Below are 20,110 nucleotides of genomic sequence, written 5' to 3' on the forward strand. Positions count from 1 at the left end.
AGATGAAAGAGATGTTTCTGAACTTCCTCAGTCCCTGTGACTGAATTTGAGAGTTAATGCCAATGGAATTAGCACATTGCCACTGTTGAATGGTCTCCTGTGGCTGTATAAACATCCAGGTGACACATTTCCAAAGCAGATGATGTTACTGCTGTGATACCGTTATTTCAAGAATATTTCTTAATGCCTAAATATCCCTGTAGATTTGATATTTTATCTGGTGGAGGATGATGTATTATATATATATATATATATATGCTTAGCAAAAAGAGGTGATTTTGCTACTTCTACTTAATTTTTGCTGAATTTTGATTTACTTACTGAAGAAAATCTGTTGCGTTGGCTTGACGTGGAAGGGATTTATCCATGAGAATGGAAATGTTTTGGAGTTTATTTAAGCTGACCTCTTATTGGCAAATATATTTAAATGACAGTTCTATTAAGAGACTAAATCAGTTTCTGAAGTAGATCACCTGAAAAAGCTGGAACAGAACAAACTCCAGGAAACTGAGATCCTTCAGCCTGGGGAGAGTTTGCTGGAGAAGTCATTTCCCACACCAGCTCCTTCCATTAGCATACCTTCCATCTCTGAACAGAAACAGACTGAGGCTTAGATGCCTTTGGTACGTTGCTGGGTAAAACCTTGGTAAGATGACATTTTGTTTTAACTTTGAGGTTTGCAAACAAGTGATGAGACCAAGTTAGATGGCTGTAATCCCACTGTAGGCTCATCTTAATCTCACCTAATGCAAGTGAGAAATAGCTAAACATGAAGGTTGCTCAGAAAGTATTTTGGGTTTTTTTTTCCCCCTTCTTTCACAAAATTACTGATAATGGCTACTCTATAGAAGACTTAGTCACTCAGTACGTACAGATAACATTAATGATTTGCTTTATTACCAGTTTTCTGATCCTCCCTTCAAATGGAAGAACCTGTATTTCTGCAATTGTATTTTCATTTGTCTTCAGGTAAGGAAAAAATTCATTCAGTACATGAATTAAGTACATGAGTTAAACTAGAACCTTTAATCTAACATGTTCCCTCCCCAGTATCCCTTATTATGTGAGTTTTGCTTCTCTGCAGTCATCTTTAATCAATGAGTCAGCAGGCTTGCTCTGTGTCTGCTGGTCAGAGCCCAGAACTCAGCTGCTGAAACGTGGGAAGACAGTCTCAAGTTGAGCCCACTTAACAGGCAAAGAGAGACACATCCTGCCCCTACATTGTGAAACTGCCCCTCCTAACTGAGAAAAAATGCTTCTGGAAATAAAGGACTGCCGTTTGCAAAATTGAACCTGGAACTTTTGTGAACATTAGGACGGAAAAAGAAAAGAAAGAGGCGTTATCCATTGCAGCTCTTTGTCAAGAGAACAGCCCTGGGTTGCATTCCTCAAAGAAGACCGCTTTTTGGCACAGGGTACGGTCTGTTTCTGGATGGTTCAAGGGGTAGAAAAGAAAGTTGTGACGGAAGCAGGGAAGAGCTGCCCATAGCAGGAGTTAGTCAATACGTAGAGAATGACTCCGTGAATCATGGATGCTGTGCATGAGTTGGATATCCTAAGTGGTGGGTATGTCCTTAGTGTAAACTGAAGTGCTTTTTCTCCCTTGAGGGCTGTTAGCAGCTCTCTAAAAGCAGAGAGGAGAGCAGCTAGTAAAGTTGGTGCTTCAGAATTGCAGTGAAAGTGCTTTCATCCATGGATCAATCTTTTGTCAGCCCTAACACAACGCTGATGGCTTTAGTGTATCTCCATGTCACCACAAGGCGCTTGTTGGGAAACGAAGCCCTGAGGCTCAATAACGTGTCACCTGTCCCGTCACTCTAGCCTTATTCTGCAAGTGGGGAGAAGGACTGCTCTGCCAGCCTCAGCAGCATTTAGACTGCAGGCATGCCTCTCTTGGGAGTAATGTCTGGGCATTTGTGGAATATGATGTGTGGAAATACAGGCTTTTATTTCTGTAAATGCTTAGCTAGGTACAAAAGCTGATGGCAAGACCCCTGAGCCCAGCAAGAAGATACCAGTGGTGAAGCACACACATGCTTTCTTTTCTCCTCTGTCTTACCTTTTATGTTTCCCCTTCTTTCATTCTACCCTCACTTTCCCATACGTTTCTCCCCCATCTACCCACTTTTTCTTCCTTTTTTTTTTTAAACAACAGGAGTTATGGAGCCCTTCTTTCCTGGGGGTCTTCAGGAAACGTCCACACATGGCTCACAGCACCAGTGCTGAATAGGCACCAGCCTTACAACAGCTGCAGCTCTGGCCACCAGCAAAGAACACCAGTTTTAATGCCAGGTAGGATAAAGTGGTCCATCATCTGAGTCACCTAATATGCTCGAGGTTTTGTCACCTCAGATTGTAGTAATCTAGTTTTATATATACATTGAGACCTAAATATGTAGCAGAAAACTCTGTGGGGAAAATTCAGTGTTATTGCCATAGTTTATTTCCAGTTAATTGACATGTTTGGTGTCTCACCTCTGGGGTCCTCTTAAATAACTTGGGCAGCTTTGAAATATATTGGTGTATGATGTGAGCGAATTATGTCAATGGAGAGACAGAGCTAAGGTGCTAGAGAGAAAGGAAGACGAAGGGAATGGGAGAAGAGGAAGGTTAATTTCCCTCCCTGCAACTGCCAGCTTCAAGCCTGGACCCTCACTCAGATGCCCTGCTGCGAGTGGGGATCCTCACTTCCCAGGCATTCTTTGCAGATTTTCCTGGTTCTCTCTGATTGCAAGGCACTGGGAAGCCATTCATGTGCCAGTAGAGCATATGATGGGCCCAGAACTTATTTAATATTCCTGGGAATAATATGCTTTTTAAAATAGTCATAGGAATAAGAGATGAACAGATATGCCAGAGCCTTCCTTTCTGCTCTTGTCGAGACAGAATTGTTCTCTGCAGTAACACCGATTTGTGCAGAAATCATTAATACAGTATGAGCTTTGCCAATCATTCTGTAATCGTGCTGCCCTTGCACAGCTGATGTTTTTTCCCAGATATTCTAATTGCATTTTTCATTTTGATCCCTAATGATGATGGTTGTATCTCCTTGTAGCATATTAATCTCTTTGTCATCTTAGTGTTTACACCCTGCAGACACGTTCATTTCTGGAGCCACCAGTCAATTTTTTCATGCTCAGTCCATCCAGCTCCACTCCAGCTCAGCAGTGGCTGTGATAGTGAGGTGATAAGAATTAAATGGAGTTTTACAAGTTTGTTTTGCAGTAGATGATCAGAAAGAAGCCGTGCCAATTCCCTGCTCAATTATACGCTGTTTTCATAAATGCATCCTATGATTATATTTGGCTTAGTTTCGCAGATGGAAACAAAAGCTTTGCATTTGCTGCAGAAAACCACGTACGCTATCTCTATAATGTAACCTCCTTAGTATTACCACATTTTATAGATGGAGATGGCTGAACATTACATTGTTCCTGAAATGATCTTTGTGGCCATGACAGCACATTTCCAAGGTCACCTTTTTCATTTCCTTTTCAATCCATCTGTCTTCAGCTTTGCATGAGACAAAGGAGCATCTCTCAATGCAGAATGTACATAAGCAGGAGAAGAGAGACAGGCAGAAGTTTGGGCTCTAGCACCATTCAGTTTGCCTGTGTTCGTTAATATAATTGATCATTTTCCCCTCTTTAGACATAATTAAAAAAAAAAGACCTAAAATCCTACGGTGAAATTTTCCATGGCTTTGTTTCATGGAAGCCTTTGAAATCTCAGACCATGCAGTAGCTGACTTTAACAGCAACAGCTACACAGGGAGAAGCACTGGAGCATCCAGTCTGGCCTTCTGCTTATCACATGCCACTGGATTGCCTTCAGACAAGGCCTGAAGGAGCCTGTAGCTGCAGTTAGAGAAAGGCAGTGAAATTGTCAGATTAAACTTGTGTGTTACTGACAAAGCTCAGGGAAATATCAGGTGCCCTTAGTGTGTATCTCCTGTTGTAATGGGATAGACTGGAATTAGGTGAGGTCACAGACAATAGGGCAGGCAGAATCCCATTCTGTCAACATGCTTGGCACTGATTTTTGTCCTCTCTCTCTGCACAGCATATAGGAACAAGGTGTTGTGTCACCCTGCTGTATCTGCTGGCACACTGATGAAAAAGTGCTGAGAACACATGGTAACTTCACAGCTGTTTCTATCGTTGCTGTCATCCATCCCTTTTTATGAAATGTGGAGATTCCTTCTGAAAGTAAGACTAAAATATGTACCACACATTGTAACAGTGTCTTCAAAAAGAAGCTCTGCTTTTATTCCAATGGTAGAATGTAGTGACAGAAACAAGAAAGCTGGTGGGGTTCGTAAGGGTAAGTGTAATTGTTTATTACCCCAGAAGCCAGTGTATTTGTTCAAAATGCTGGATTTGATACAGAAATTACCTTTTTTTCTATGAGTGTCTGGGCAATAATGTTTCCTGATTTCAGCAGCTGATCTTGTACTTTGTCAACAACAGTTACTGTGTGCTGCTTTGTGCTATCCATTTCTGATCAGAAAACATTAGCATGTTGCTTCCCTGATGCTCTCTCTTCCCCTATCATCAGTTCATTTTCTTTTATTTCCATTTTTTACCTTTGCTTTTCATCTTTCACTTTTCTAACTCCACTGATCCAACTGTTTTCTTTTCTGTTTGTCCTTGTATTTTATGTGCTGCTGTCCCAGGTTACCCAACTGAAGATGGGCAATGATGCATTTCTAAAAAGGCTTCCAGGAAAGTAGATGCAGCTGTAAGCATCTATCAGTAAGTAGTTTTTTAACTACAAGTTCCAGTTATACCAAAGGTCTCGGCTGCTTCTGCTTCTCACTTCAGTGGAAACCACCTACCCTTTTACTTTCCCAGCAGCAGTTTGATCAGCAGTGGCAGGAACGCTGTTAGAGACAGGAGATGCAAGCAGTGAAGAGTGTTTTGAGACCACTCTTGACAAGAACTCTAGAAGTCAGATAATAATCATGATAAAAACAACTCCAGCAGCAGCTCTGTGTAGAACCTTAAGCTTGTAACAACAGTATAAGGGGATGGCAAAATGAGCAGAGCCATAATTGATATTATTTAATCTGTGCTCAAGAGGAAGGCTTGCTCTTAAATATGACTCCCTTTCCTCCTGCACACTCCCCAACACTCTTAGAAGAACTTAGGTATTTCTATGGAATTTACATTACGTGGTTTGTATCTACATTTGGTTGATAGGCATAGATTGGCTTGTGAGTTGCCAGTCATTGAAAGAAAGTTTTCCCATCACAAAAGGAAAGACTGTGATTGTAAGAACGGAACCTGTTATGTGTGCATTAATGACTGTCAAGCTAGAGGGGAAAGCAATTCTAAATCATTTATTCCTCAGTAGATTAAATCCAGTATTTTCAGTGTAATACAGCTCCTAGACACCAGTATTGTCCTCACTCCATGTGGAATTTGTCTGTATAATGTTCACGTAGCTCAAAGCCATGGGTCATTCCTTGGTCTCTCAAGGAATTGCAAACAGTGTATTTAAATCATTCAAGTACCTGATGCTCTTAACAACTTAAAAGCAGTTGTCCACTATAGGAGGGCTGATTTTTAATTTTTTTTTTAAAAACACATCTATCCAGAATGATGCTAGGCTTTTATATTCACAGCAGGGAGCACTGTGAGGTTTAAATATCCCTTTAATCACTAAGGATGTAATAAAAACAAGAAGAGTTCTTTGAGCTGCAGAGTGTTACCCAGGGAAAAATCTACTCTGGAGCTTACAAATGTGAGTTGAAGAGACAAACTGGGCAATAAAATCCACAACTACGGACCAAACCGGCTCAAAGTTGGTCTGTAGCTGCCCATCAGGAGCTGAGACTCGGAGGGGGAAAAAGGCCATTCAGCACCTCTAGAGCCATAAGAGCCAGGTCGTAAACATTTCACAATTTGCCGGGTAGGGGGAGGGAGCCGTGGGTCTGTGATCCTCCCTGAAGTTTGTACCGTGGCCCATGGCTGCAGCAAAGAATGAGTATGAGGAATTTGTTAACATGAGAAGAATGGAGGAAAAATCTAGGCAGATAGAGATTGCAGCAAAGCAGTGAAGTGGGAGCTGTGCTTGGTCGTGTACATGAATGTGGGTTCATGACAGCCTCACTGCAGGCTTGAGGGATCCTGAAATCTGACAGGTACTGCTTTATTGTTACTGGTGATACTGGTGATTATTACCTGAATATGCATGTGGGCACCAGTATCATTTTGCTACCAAGTGATGAACAAGTTGGGTGAGAAAAAGCACAGCTTGGATTCTCTCCAAGGACTTCCTACTTAATTGCCTAGATATTCCCAGCTCTTTGTTACTGGCTTCAGACTTTCCTACAGATTATATGTCCCCCATCATAATACTCTGTATCAGCTTTCAAAAACAGCCTTGCAGGATATCTTCATAGTTTGGTTAGACATCCTGTGGGCTCAGCTCCTTTCTTCTTGTGAGATGTAGGCTGTGGCCATATAACTTTATAATTATTTCTAAGGAAATGATAAAATTATAAAAGGAAACAAATGCATTTTACTTTAGTAAAATGAAACAAAAATGCTTTGAATCAAAATCTGCTGCATATGTTTTAACTGTTCTGTTCTCTCGTGCTTTCTGGTAGTGCTTGTCTTTCTCAGCATTCTTTAGAGTCACTGGTGCTGCAGGAACTCCGCTCTGCAGAGCTCACAACAGTCTCTCTTTGAAGATGGTCCCTTTGATAGGGAGTTATACAGTTTATTGACTTCATGTTTTGATTAGAACCTTGCTGTGATAAACAGTATATGGAAACTTTCTTAGGAAACCGATGGAACAAATCTATGTTGGCAAAACAAAGCAGCTTGCAAAATGCCTTGCATTAATCGAGTCTGGCTTTTTATCTGTTAATGTACTGACTCTATCAACACTTGCACACTAACAGAAAGGATCCTTTGCAGAAACCAGAGTAGTATTAGTGTGTCTGCAATCTCAGAAATCCAAAAGTCTGGCTTTGGCCTGCTGCTTTTCTTGTAGAAGGGGTTTTTGTCAGGTTGCTGAAGCTCTGTTCAGCACAATCCGTCCTGCTCAGGAATTTTTTCTGACCTCGATTCATGGTTAAATTGAACTGCCAGCGGTTTTTAAGCTCTGGATAATGTTTCTCTTCTTTTTCCTGCATGCACATGTGTATCCATGTAAAAATACTGATGCATGGTGTTTGCCCAGAACTGCTTGCTGCGTCTTCCTGAGGCAGACCCTCCATGCCTCCTTGCAGGACCTCAGGTGTGTGAGGACAGACCTTCCCCGGGGCAGAAGAGGACCCACAGCACCATCGGCATTCTACTGGCTGGCACTTTGCTGCACTGCAGAGCTGTCCTTGCTGCCCCTGAGCTGAGAAGTCCTTACAGAATGTGCTTTTTGTGGATTTGAATGGGACAGAGTGCTGAGCTGTGTCTGGGAAGCACAATGGGCGGACAGGAAAGCAGTGCACCTAACATCAGGAGTCTGTGAAAACTTGAAAGAGCTCCAGACAGATATACTTTGCATTTGACTCTGGACTGCAGCCTTTGAGGCCAAACTCAGCCTTCAGTGTTAAGTGGCTGTTAAGCATTTCCCTTCTTGTCTCAATGCTAACTAACTGCTGGGTGCATATTCCAGGATAGCTGGGGAGGGCGGATGTGATAAAGGGGAGACAGAAGAGCATCTTTTTAGTTCAGGAGCCACAGCTTTGTGGCCAGATACCTCAATCCACAAACCTGCAAGAGGAAAAGCCTGTGTTAAACATCTCATGCGCTACTTTTCATTTGCATGGGTCACTTTCACATGTTCCCTTCCAAAAGAGATCCCCATCCCTGCTCAGGGGCATGGGCAAGCAGCCAACCCTGCAGCACACTGTGTCCAGATGCCCGTTGTGAGTTCACATTCAGCTGCTACCAACAGGTCCTCTCCATCCAACTGTTTTGTTTTACCAAATGTGATTTTGCTTTCTGAGAGCACAGGGAAGATTTGGGGGTAATACGGTGTGGGACTCAGCATGGGGCTTTCGGCCTTACAAAGGTCAGCCTGTTGTGGGGCCTTGTGCTGGGGTCCTGGGAGTGGAATGGCTGAACACAAACGCGGTGTAACACACGTGAAGACACCAAGCAACTTTTACCAGGAAAATCTCATTTGAACCATCTGCCACCGTGAGAAGATACTGTGCTGTGGAAGCTGAAATTGGTCACTAACAAGGACAGGCAGCTGCACTCTTAGGCTGGCACAGCCTAGGAGCAATACTTCCATCAGGTTTTTTCCTCTGGATAAACACTGCTTTTCCCCACAGCCCTCCCTGTGCGTAGCCAGACCATTTGCTCGGTACAGGTTAAACCTGTATTTAAGGTTCAGACTGGTGGGCTCTAAAGACAACAGGAGAGTTTAAGGCTGCTTCTTGTTTTTTAAGTATGAAAATAGGTAGCTATCTATTTATTTGATTCTGAGTCCTGTTAATGACATACTTTCTACATTTTTGGTGTTCATCTTCTGCAGATCTGATGGCAGAGTGTCCTTCATAAAGAGCTGCCAAATGCTCTGATGCTGTGGCCTACATACACCAGGTGAAAATCTGCTGAGTTGCATTTAAATGACAGTAAGGCTATCCTCATGTTCAGAGGGAAGTATTCCTTAAACGTAGTTAGCACTTCCCTGTGTTACTTTATCTGGCTTGTACAAACTCAGGCAAACAACACTGCTTCTCTTAGAATCATACATGTCCCAAGCTGGAAGAGGCCCATAAGGATCATTGAGTTCAGCTGACTGCCTGACAGTAACTTTTACACCTTGTGCTTGATGCTTGATCCTGTTCTTAGGGCAGAATGGTCTCCTAGAAATTCTGCTGGATGGAGCTGGTGCAGCCACCTGCAGACTCAGATCCCAAAAACCAAAGCCTCCCCCCACCTGGCACACATGATCTGTTCTTCTGTGGCTTGAGAGCTCCCATCACCAGCCAGAGATGGCAGAGATCACCTCATCTCAAAGGGCTCACAGTTCAGAAGGGAGAAATGGGGGAAGGAGTGCTAAGGGTTAAAGCTTCACATGCAGGAGAACTGCCAGAAAACATTTGCCTTACTACAAAACACAGAGGGGAATGTTTCTTTCCTATCACCTCCTCAAAGAGATGCAAAGCAAAAGCTCTTGGCTTCTGCTTTTGTCATCACTCATCCTCTCCCTCTGCACTGCCCTAGCTCATCCTCTTCAGCATAGCAGAACCTCCTGTTAGAGCCAGGCAGTGCAGGATTTTTGCCTGCTGCTTGCAATGGGCTTTGAGCAGAGCTGTGTACATTGCTGACTTGTCACTGTGGACATCGCACATCCCATGTCCACTCTCTCTGCCTTCCCTTTCCTCCCCCAGCCCTCCAATTTGCCAATGAATTGTTAGACACCGTTCACCTCTGACTTCCCAGCAAACAGCCCAAGGCATTCTATGGACAGACAGACAGGAGAGTAATGTGCTAAATTCCCCTTTGGCTAGTAATGAATTTCACGGAGATTACTTCTTTAGCCATGCTTTCCAGCAATAATAACAAATTCACTTTTTTTCACTTTTAAAACCTCTCCAGTGCAACTAGAAGGGCTGAGAGATAGCTAGTTCTTAACTAGTCATGGGTAATTATTGGCTCCACCTTCCCCATCAATCAGCTGGGAAAAGCCAAAAGGATTTGAGTGCTTGCAGCAGATGTGCGTTCTCCAGACATGTTGATAGGCAGTGTGCAAATGAAGTGGCAGCAGGGGACCATCTGATGCCTTTTCATGAAAGAAACAGTAAGTCATGATACATCCCACGCTCCTGTCAGGTAAAGTCTGAAATTCCCAGTGCTGCTGCTGCTGCTGTGTGGTTTCTGACTGTGTGGGATGTCGATCCATCTCAATAGTACCTTGAATCTGACCCAATTTTTGATCCATTTTCCCTTTTCAGATTCTGATTACAGTCATTGTTTCTGCTTTCTGCAGTTAAAATACTAGCATTGCAAAAGCAGGACATGGGAAGCAGATTGGATGCTGGCTTCCCTTCTGTGGCAGAGCAGAAAAGCATTTCTGCATCCTGTTCCATTTGTGTCTGGTGGTGACTCTGCAAGCAGAAGCAGAGGAGATTTGACCTTAATACCATTCACAGTTGATCTTTTTCCTTCCGATTTGTCCTTTGACATATGTAATAAATAGTCTTCAGTTGAACTACGAGTTGTGTTACCCCACTGCATGACAGCCTCCACCTCAGTGGTACTGAAACCCCAGGTTTGGATTTAGCTGAAGAAAAGTCTTCTGTGTTGCCCGGTACTTTAGAAGGGAGGTCAGAAGGCCTTTGGAGGATGTGGTCCCACAAAGTTGCCAGGAGCCAATGGACCATCTGCAGCTATAAAACACTCCCCAGGACTTACCAAACTCTCCAGCTTCTTTCTTGTAAATGTTCTTTCTTGCCACAATAAACAGTGGCCTTTCTTGTACTCCCTGCACAGAACTGCCTGAAATTCAAAGTAAGGATGAAAAAGAGCCATAATGAAAATCCTCTGAATAAATTCTTTGTCCTCGTTGCATGTTGATGCATTCCCTACTCCAGAAAGCACTACATGCAGAACTGAAGGGATCTTTTTCTATAGGAACTGACTGTAAACAAATTCAGAATGCTTTGCATGTCAGTCTAAAAATCAAATGTCCCAATAATGTCATTAGCTGAATAAAAAGTGCTTATTTTATTGTGAGCAAAACGAGACCAGGAATCAGCTGCAGCCTTATAGTGATGCTCTTTGAGATGAAGCAGGGAACTCCTAAGTTCGTTGTGCAGGATCCAGCTCTGGCCCATTGAGACTGATATCCTGCTTTCGACCTCCTCTTTTTGAACTCTATATTTGACCTATAAATGTTAGTATAGCTGTTTCTATACGTGAATGCAGCTCTTCACCGAGGTGTAGTGGCTGGTTTGTGACCTGAAGCATGAGGCTTGATTGCTGTCTCTTAGCACTTGTAAGCACTTGTAAGTACAAAAGCTAATGGTCACACTTGCAGAATAAACTAATTAAGGGAAAGCACTGCAGTCCTTTGGTTTGTGCGCAGCCTTTCATTCAGTCAGGGCAGGCCTAAATAAAACCTGTGCCTGATCCACGCTTCAGATTTTTAGGTCACTTCCACCAGTCCTGGAAGGTGCCAGCAGAAGGAGGTTGGTGCCAGTAAAGTGGCGTGCTAGCATAGCTGTGTCGTTAAAGCCGTGCAGCTTTCATTGGCGAGGCGCTGCTGAAAAGATAAGTTGTGAGCTTGAGGACGTCTGATGCAGCAGTGAGAGCCATGCCTGTAAAAAATGGTAAAATAGGAAAATTAATTGTAGTTAAAGGCCGTGAATGGAGAGATTGGCGAGGTAGGTAGCCTTACCTGATGCACTTCTGTTAGTGGAGAAGGCATCTTTCGGTGGATGCATGCGTTACTGCAGTGTCTCAGTTTTGAGATGGTCTCAAAGTTTTAAGTTTTCCACAAGCTGTTAATCGCTCGGGAAGGAAACAGCTTCCTGGTTCTTACACCTTTCCTGATTTGACATAAAGGGATTCTGTGCTCTGGACATGAGAGTTTTATCAAATCCTTGGAATAGCCAGACAGAATTATTTCCTTGCTGGTTAAGGGGCTTTTAGGTATTTATTTATTTGTAGGTAAGTCTTCCAGTAGTGATTTTAGTCTATTTGTTTAGAAGTGTGTTAGCAGTAAATCAAGGTGCATTTCCCCCGTAGGGTTTCCTGTATGTCAAAGCCATGTTAATTCTCTTTGATTTTCTTCCCTTAGCCCCAGCCATTGCTGCAGATCCTTCCTCTCTTTGTCCCTTTGGACATCAAAGGATTGCAAGGGGACAGCCCTGGCGAGAAGCTCCTCCCTGCTCATTAGCCTCCATAAAACAGGAACTCACCTTGGCTAGCTGTGCTTGGAGTCCCATCCGCTTCTCGGTCACTCTTGACACTGGAACTCAGATGGAAGGGCTTTTTCTTGCTTCAGGACATCAGACTGGACTATTTTGGCTCCCTTATTGAGAACTCTGGTGGCTCTCTCAGCTGTGTGACTTCCTAGACTCCACATTTCATGGAAAAATGCAAGTTTTACCAGGTAGGTGCGGCTCTCCCTCCTATTCTATCTTGTGCAGAAAGATCCTAGATTTATGCCAAAAGTGTACAATAATTTTAGACAGAGAGTAAGTGCTCCTAGGGATACCAGCACTTGTAATTGAGTGACTAGAGATAATAATAATTATTACCATTATTGGAGTTTTGAGTGTTCATTGTGAGCCTTGGAAGATGTTTTGCAAGGTAGTAGGTGTCCACTCACAGCCCAAAACTCCCTTATTTGTATCACCTTGTACAATATAATCCTGAAGGATAGAGGTTTTATCTGCATATTGTCTGTCAAGTAGTGTAAGTTCCTTTGGTTTTAAAGGCCACAGAAGGTTTGGAAATATTCCTTATATTGCTAAGAGCAATTCAGATGCAAACTATCTTTTTTGTCTATCCCTGTCTTTCTTCTGCCCTTTGAAAGTGAAAACCCCAAGGAGACATAGCCTACAATTTCTACCATCTTTTTATGCCCAAACACAGTATTTTTTGTTTCCATAGGGTATTATTTATGTTTTTCTTCATCAGTCCTTCTCATAACATGCTATTAACCTCTTCTCTGTGGGACATGATCAGACTGGGCACGATGACAGATGTGCACTGGGAAACTGAGGACCAGACCAGAGGCACCGCGTTTGTCACTATAGCTGAAACCCAGATTTAACACAGTGTTTTCCAATACATTGCAAGGAAAAGACTGCTTATGTAGCTCAAGCATGCAGTTCACCTACACTGAGAGGTGGCTGGGTATTCTCAGCTTTTTTTCTCTGCTGCTGTAGTGGTGTTTCATAGGCAGAATACGCATACAGTGACTCAGAATCTAACTTCTACCTTCACCATGGTTTTGGGGTTTTTGTCAAACCTTCCATAGGGTACTGATTCATACTGGCACATCAAGAGAATTTTGACTTAAGAAGCAACCGTGCAGTACCTCACTGTGTTAAAGATTCCAGCTGTTTCAGAAGTTACCTCATGTTCTTATGGAGTCATTTCTGGTGTACGACCCTACACAGCAAAAACAGGACTGCGTGCCTTTGAGAGGTGAAGCTGTGGCACTAGTAGAAACACAGTCCTTCTGTTAGAGCCCAAATCCTTGTGTGCTGGGAAACAAGGTGTCCTCCAAAGTGTGGAGGTGTTTCTGGCGTTTATAAGGTCAGAGAACATGGGTTTCTTCGGCCGTTGGCAATATTAATATATCCAGTAGCTTTATATACGTTTGAGTGTTCCTTCCCTGAGGATTCTAGATAGCTGTTCACATTAGGCTTCTTCACTGAGACAAATTCAGCATCACCCAGTTTACTCTCATTTCCCTTCCTCTCCTTTCCATCACCAAAATCGGAAAAAGATACGCAACCTATTCTAGTCAAAAACCAAAGCACAAACTGCTCTTATTTGTATCAGGACTTTAAAGAGCAGCGTGGTATTGAGTGAAGATCTCTTAATTTTCAGTGCTGGCCTTTATCGTAGCAGCTGTCTTCCCTTACAGCCTCATGAAGTGTGTGTTTTAAAACGTGCTACATGCGAGGCTACCACAAGAGTGGTGATAACCATGATTGGTTTTAAGGTAACTTAGAACTAAAATTCTTGGAAGATGTTTAAAGCTCTCTCAAGCCATCCTTAAAATAAAAACTAAACTAAACTACATAGAAGGGGAAACATCAGAAGTACGGAACTTAAAGAATGCAGTTCAGTGCTTGGACACCCCACTGCAGACCTCTTTGTGCTGTAATTCCAGAGTCTTTGTGGATCTGAGGAGGCTCTGAGGTCAGCTGAGTTGGCACCGATCTGGGAGTGAATTCAGAGCACCTTGCAGGCCAACTTTTGGCTCTGAAATCCATCCTGCAAAAGGATCCATCACTGCAGACTCCCATTGAAGCCAACTGATGTGACTTTGTGGCAGCTGTGTGCCTCTGTTAGCAAGATACCTTTGTATGCAAACTGTTCATATCCTGTTTCCCAGCCTCAGACAGGGCACACAAAACCTGTGACAAGAAGGACGTCAGCAACATTTTAAAGTCTTTGCTGCAGTGTTGATTGTGTGCCTGGCTCTTTGTCATACAGGTTCATTGGTGAAACCAGATTATAACATCTGCCTTTGATTTTTAATCCAGTACAGAACTTTTGCTTTAATTCCTTTTGATTTGTTTGGAAGTCTCTCAGTGAGGACCCCCGAGATCTGCCTTGTAGGCTCATTTAATGGCATTGGAATTTGCTTACAAAAATGTTAATTGTAAAATTCATTTGGGGGAAGGAGTGAGCATCTGTTGAGCTAATCAAAATCTGTTTGCATGTATTTGTGACTGGATGACTCCTGTGGGAAATCAGCCCGATTTTATTGTAACTCCTTTTGATACATGCGCTGCGCTGAGCTCCCAATGCATCGTCTGGTGGCACTTTCATGTCTTTGCAAGAGGATATGAGGGAAGCTTTAGTAAGAAGATGTTAACAGGCTAATCTTAGCGAGCAGACTAGGTGTCACTTCTTAGCCAGTTCATTAATGTCGGATCAAAGCAGAAAAAAGGGTAAAGGGTATTTTTTTTAAGTGCCTGAAGACCTTTACAGATTGACAGAATTATGTTTAAATGTTTCTTAATTCCTGATAGAGGAGGCTAACATCGGGTTGCTTTTGTGGACATGTATCACTTTCAGGATGAAGCTGCTTTCTCTGGAAATGGTTGCCTTCTTTCCATGTCTGTTCTCTTAAAGGTGTTACCCAGGGAAAAAAAAGAAAAAAGAAGAAGATAAAATCCCTTATTTCTGATGTGCTCTGAATAAAATTCAATCCAAGCTAACAGGCAGAGAAGTTTCTGTTTTTAACAAATAGCCAAGTGTGGCTGATAATGCATGGCCAGGAAAGCTGACAGCTGTGTGCTGCTGAAGAGGCACCTTCCACACGAGCACCCTGGTGATCTCCATCTCCAAGTCTGGTTAAGACCTTTTTGTTTTGTTTTTTTTTTGGAATATTTAGCTCTGTCTCCTCCCTTTCTTGTCTCTTCTCAATGTGAACCTCCTGTCTGGCCCTTCATAGTCCTCTGCAGTGATTTTTTCCCTCTGCTGCCAACTAACTATCTGTTGTTTTCTCCCCTTGCCTGCTGCTACACTTAAAATATTTCCAATCCTTTCAGCTTTCATTTTATTCTTTTGGTGAAGTGTTTTGTGTAGCCCTGCTCATACCAGAACAGGAGAAAAAGCAGATTGTGGCTACCCACCTGTCTGACTTGTAGGATAAAAGAATTAGGCTGGGTTTGTACAACACACAAATCTTTACAAAAGAACTTACCAGCTAAAGCCAAACCTGTTGAGTAAGCCTTTATGCCTTTTGAATCTTCTAAGCAATAAGAATAGCCTTGAAAGGAAGATAATGGATTTTGCTTTAGAGAATTATTGTGGCACAGGTTCTTGGCAGCCTTCCTGGGTGAAATCACAACACTCACTTACCTGAGCTGAACCAACGCTGTACGCTGCGGTGATTTGGGGCTGACAAGTCCCATAGGAGCATATGGCCAGAGCCCATCTGTTACAGCAACGTGTGGAATTCGGTAGCTTTGGGTACTGGAACTGGGAGGCTGATTTGGGTGCTGCCTCCCAGAGCCAGATCTGAGCAGGAGAAGCTGTTCTGTGCTGGTGCCCTCTTCTCCATCTGAAGTCCCTGTTTTCTCTCTCTCCCTGGTAGATATTAAAGCACCATGTGAAGCACTTGCTTCCCCCAGCTTGGAGCCCTACCCGCAGAGCTCCATCACGGTCACCCTGGAGGACATGGGTCTCTGGATGAAGTTTCATCAGATAGGGACAGAGATGATCATCACCAAATCCGGCAGGTGAGGGGACCAGGACAGCTGCCCACACCACACCCTTCTGATCTGTTTGCAAAACTCTGAGCACTCTTATTTCACTTGGTGACCCTCAAACTTGTAGTCAGTTGGGTGCATCTCCCTGCTTCTGGCACATTTTCAGGCTGTCCCGGAGATCCAAACTGCAAAGTGCAAAAGGTCATCGCGAGGCTGATGTGCTGAGAAATCTCCTCTGCTCTTATCTCAGTACTTAACACTGATGTTCTTCCTGTTGCTGTGCTGTTGCTCTGGGAAGTGCCCTGGGCTTCCTTTGCCTGGGTCACAGGCAGCAGCATAGGAGTAGTCAATATCTGGTGTTGATTCTGCATTTGCAGATGAAAACATGGCATATAATGCTAAGCAAACTATTCTAAATCTGAGTCATGTTGTGGAGCTTGCGGTGAAAGGATATGAAATAGTAATGTCTTGTGTCAAAGCTGCTGGGAGCTAAAGTAATCCTGCTGGTAGGAAGGGAGGTGTTGAGGCTTTTCTGCAGAGTCAGAAGATGAAAGTGGCAGTAGGGAATGCTGGAATGGAAAGCAAGATGTGCTCCTAGGTGTGCACAGCCCACACTAGAAAATGTTTTAATCTGTGCTCCAGGTCTGTGGTAGCTGCATGAAGCTAGCAGCTGCATGCAAATTCCACTTATTTTCTTTAAGTTTTCCACTGCTGCAATGCAGGAATTGGAGGCACAAAAGCAATAACAATGTCAGGCCATTAAAGACTGCTGCCATGTTAGTGCCTATTCCACCTAAACCCATAGGACTGGATAATCAATACATCAATGAGGTAGTAAAAACATTTGGTAGCTGGTCTGTACAAATACCACTACCAGAACTTTGTGCAGCAGTGAGTAAACATGACCTGCTGCTTCTGTAGGTCGTTAAACAGCGTTTGCTAAGTACAGAAATTCTTACATTCATTTCTCCTTCAGACGAATGTTTCCACAATGCAAAATCAAAGTCTCTGGCTTAATCCCATATGCCAAGTACCTCATGCTGGTGGATTTTGTGCCTGTGGACAACTTCAGGTACAAGGTAAGCACTTTAGATAATAAAAGTTATGCTTTAATTCCATTTTTGTTTGAAATAGATTAATCTTTATGCTTCACTGGCCAGGCTGATAAATAAATAGTCTTTGGACAAAGTTCAGAAGTAATTGGTGGATTTTCTACTGCTCTGGAGCTATTTGTCACTTTTGCTTGGGGAGCAGCTGGAAAGGTAACTGATCTCCATTGTAACCGGTACAGTTTTGATCATGATTAATGTCAGACTTCTCTGATGGCCACTGGGAGAAAGGGAGGAAAAATGAGGCCTGAGCTTGGAGTTGTTTTGGTAAAACAATCATGGCTCACAAGAGATAATCTGCTGCTTGTCAGGAGTGCATGCCTCAGAGGAATCCTCCACATCATACAGAGAAGCAGAGTTGCTAAGGCTATTTAAAATAAGTCATTTTTTTTAAGTTCTAGATTTCCATCTTTCTCTTCATAGTGGAATAAAGATCAGTGGGAAGTTGCTGGAAAAGCAGAGCCCCAGCTCCCTTGTCGCACCTATGTCCACCCGGATTCCCCAGCTCCTGGCAGCCACTGGATGAAGGAACCTGTCTCTTTCCAGAAACTGAAGCTCACCAACAACACTCTGGATCAACATGGGCATGTAGGTTGTTGCTGGCCTTTGTGCCACACTTTCTTGGGATTCATGGCAGATAGGAGTAAAGTGAAATAAGTGTGAAACATCAGATCATGTGGAAATTAAAAAGATATCCAAGTGCCCTCTCTTCCTTCCTCAGTCCAGCCCTCTTACCTGCCTGCTAGGGAAGGTGCTAGCCCGTGCTGTCCGTATAGCTTTGCTCAGCGTGTTAGCAGTAGTTGCACTTGGAAACCTTTGCCTTTGTCTCTGTGCCAGATCATCCTCCACTCCATGCACCGTTACAAGCCTCGCTTCCACATTGTGCAGGCAGATGACCTCTTCAGTGTTCGCTGGAGCATCTTTCAAGTCTTCAGCTTCCCTGAGACTGTCTTCACTTCTGTTACAGCCTACCAGAATGAGCAGGTAGCGTCCGAGTCCAAAGCATTGCTAAATACTTTGTCCTTAGAAATCTTGCATAGGAAGGTATCACCTCCAGAGCAAATTAATATGGGTGTCTGTGATGGATAAAGGAAGGAAAACAGACAAAATATGGTTCTTGCAGAAAACATCTAGTCAAGGATGACATGAATTGTGCATAGTAATTGCGTTAAGTGCACTGTCAGTGACTAACAGAACCCCAAAGGTAGCAAAAAGCACAGACAAAAGTCCAGATATTAGGTATTCACCCTTTATATTTCTCTAGTTACATGAATCCCACCCAAATTCCCACTGACTCTGGGAAAGTCACTTCTCTCTACAACTCAGTCATAGAAGGAACTGCTGGGAGAGCTCAGATACTGTGCCAAGGGCATCCCCCAGCCCCCTGAAAAAGCTGTTGTAGTAAATACCAAGAATAAGAACTTGAAATAATAAAGATCCCAACCAGAACTGAATCCTGGTCCTTTATTTTAAGATCACAAAGCTGAAGATTGACAACAATCCATTTGCTAAAGGTTTCCGGGAGCATGGGAAGAACACTCGAAGGTAAACTGTTTTTTCATCTCAACTTATGTATAACGTGAGTATATTTGAATTATATCCAAGTCCATTGAACAAAATAGAGCAGATAGCTCTGCAGAGCATTTTGCTTTGCAAATTGCATTTATTTGTATATGGGAGTGATGCTGTGTAGCAGCCTCCCCAGAGACTTGGGGAATGGGAGGAAACAGAGAATTTCTTACAGAAATATGAGAGATGTGACAGATTTAAGACCTGCATTCCATTGCAAATTGGGTCTCACTGCAATCTGATACATTAATAGCAGTGATAAAGAGAGTCCACAGTAGATCCTTCTGTCCCTGTGAGATCAGCTTAACTCTGACGTTGGAAGGCTCTCACATCTCCTTTCCTCTTGTGTGGAAAGGTGTCTCTACCAACAGGAAATTTTGTCTGTGAGATGGAGGTTGGATGCCAGTACCCTTGAGATGATCTGTCTGCTCCGAGGTTAGCCACTAATTAAGGCTGAAAGAAATAACCCTGAAAGAAACCCTAGACTGGTAATAGAGAGTTTTCCAACCAGAAAATGGTATAAAAATATCTGAGATTTTGTTTTGCGTGCCTGAAAAGAAAATCTTATTTCCTGATGAAAAAGCCAAAGGTGTTTCTTTTTGAAAATGTCAGGGATGTTCTTTCTCCTCTTAACAGGACTGTTTCGGAGTAAGCTTAGAGTTATTGTCCACTTTGGAAAAAGACTGCTTTCAAGCAAAATGCCCACCATAGATATGCCTGTATGTACAAAATGTGCATCCAGCTTTCGAGTACGCTTACAAACTGTGCTGAAAGCTCCAGTGCTGAGGTTTCCATGCTATTTTTGACTTTTGTACAAGCAAGAAAGGGGCAGCAACCCCCTTACCAACTTATCCTCAGTAGTCTGTGGGGTGAGGGCTCTCCTGGAAGCACATACAGCATTGGTTACCTCCATGATTCCACTCTGGCACACATTCCCTGTGGACCTGTCGTGTTGTTTTGCAAGGGGATATAACATGCAGAACATCAGAGCTGTTCATCCCACCTTTTGTCTTCCCAGGCCTTTGTCCTGCATCCCTTGCATACTTATCTAGATAGAAAGCTAACTTACGACCTAGTCCTGTGCACTGTTCAAAGATGACTTCAGGCGACTGGGGCGGGTAGTTGAAGGAACAGGTGTGCAGGTAGTTATTACATCTGTACCTTCAGTGGCAGGAAACAATAGTGGGTTGAGCCTAAAAACCCATCTCTTGAACAAATGGCTTAGGAGTTGGTGCAAACGCAGGAGTTTTGGTTTTTGATCATGGGGCAATTTACTCGGCACCTGGCATGATGGCTGCAGATGGATGCAGCCTGTCTTCACGGGGAAAGAGGGTTCTAGCTGAGGAACTGGCGGGACTTATTGACAGGTGTTTAAACTAGGTATGGAAGGGGGAAGGGACAAAATGACGACCGCTGGGACTGAGGGGGCAGTTCGAGGCTCCAAACAGGACTTGATGGGTGGAGACAGTGGAGTTCAAAGGCTTGGAGAGGAGGTGGAGGGATGGCTGCTTCTCTTAAGTGCCTGTATACTAATGCGCGTAGCATGGGGAATAAACGAGGAAGA

General features: G+C 43.3%; 1 protein-coding gene and 1 long non-coding RNA gene across 2 annotated transcripts; both read left to right on the forward strand.

The window, feature by feature from the left end:
• Positions 1-236: 236 nt before the first annotated feature.
• Positions 237-4,795, forward strand: LOC116217271. Its single transcript, XR_004161604.1, has 3 exons — positions 237-1,415; positions 2,156-2,292; positions 4,063-4,795. It is a non-coding gene; the product is annotated as an uncharacterized LOC116217271 (long non-coding RNA).
• Positions 4,796-11,769: 6,974 nt separating this feature from the next.
• Positions 11,770-19,679, forward strand: LOC100546113 (T-box-containing protein TBX6L). Its single transcript, XM_031555995.1, has 6 exons — positions 11,770-12,078; positions 15,754-15,898; positions 16,845-16,947; positions 17,401-17,565; positions 17,815-17,961; positions 18,452-19,679. The coding sequence occupies exons 1-6, from the start codon at positions 12,063-12,065 to the stop codon at positions 18,524-18,526; spliced, it is 651 nt and encodes a 216-aa protein (XP_031411855.1). The 5' UTR covers positions 11,770-12,062; the 3' UTR covers positions 18,527-19,679.
• The last annotated feature ends 431 nt before the right edge of the window (positions 19,680-20,110 follow it).

Source organism: Meleagris gallopavo, chromosome 17 (assembly GCF_000146605.3).
Source record: "Meleagris gallopavo isolate NT-WF06-2002-E0010 breed Aviagen turkey brand Nicholas breeding stock chromosome 17, Turkey_5.1, whole genome shotgun sequence".
In the NCBI taxonomy this organism is placed as follows: domain Eukaryota; kingdom Metazoa; phylum Chordata; class Aves; order Galliformes; family Phasianidae; genus Meleagris; species Meleagris gallopavo.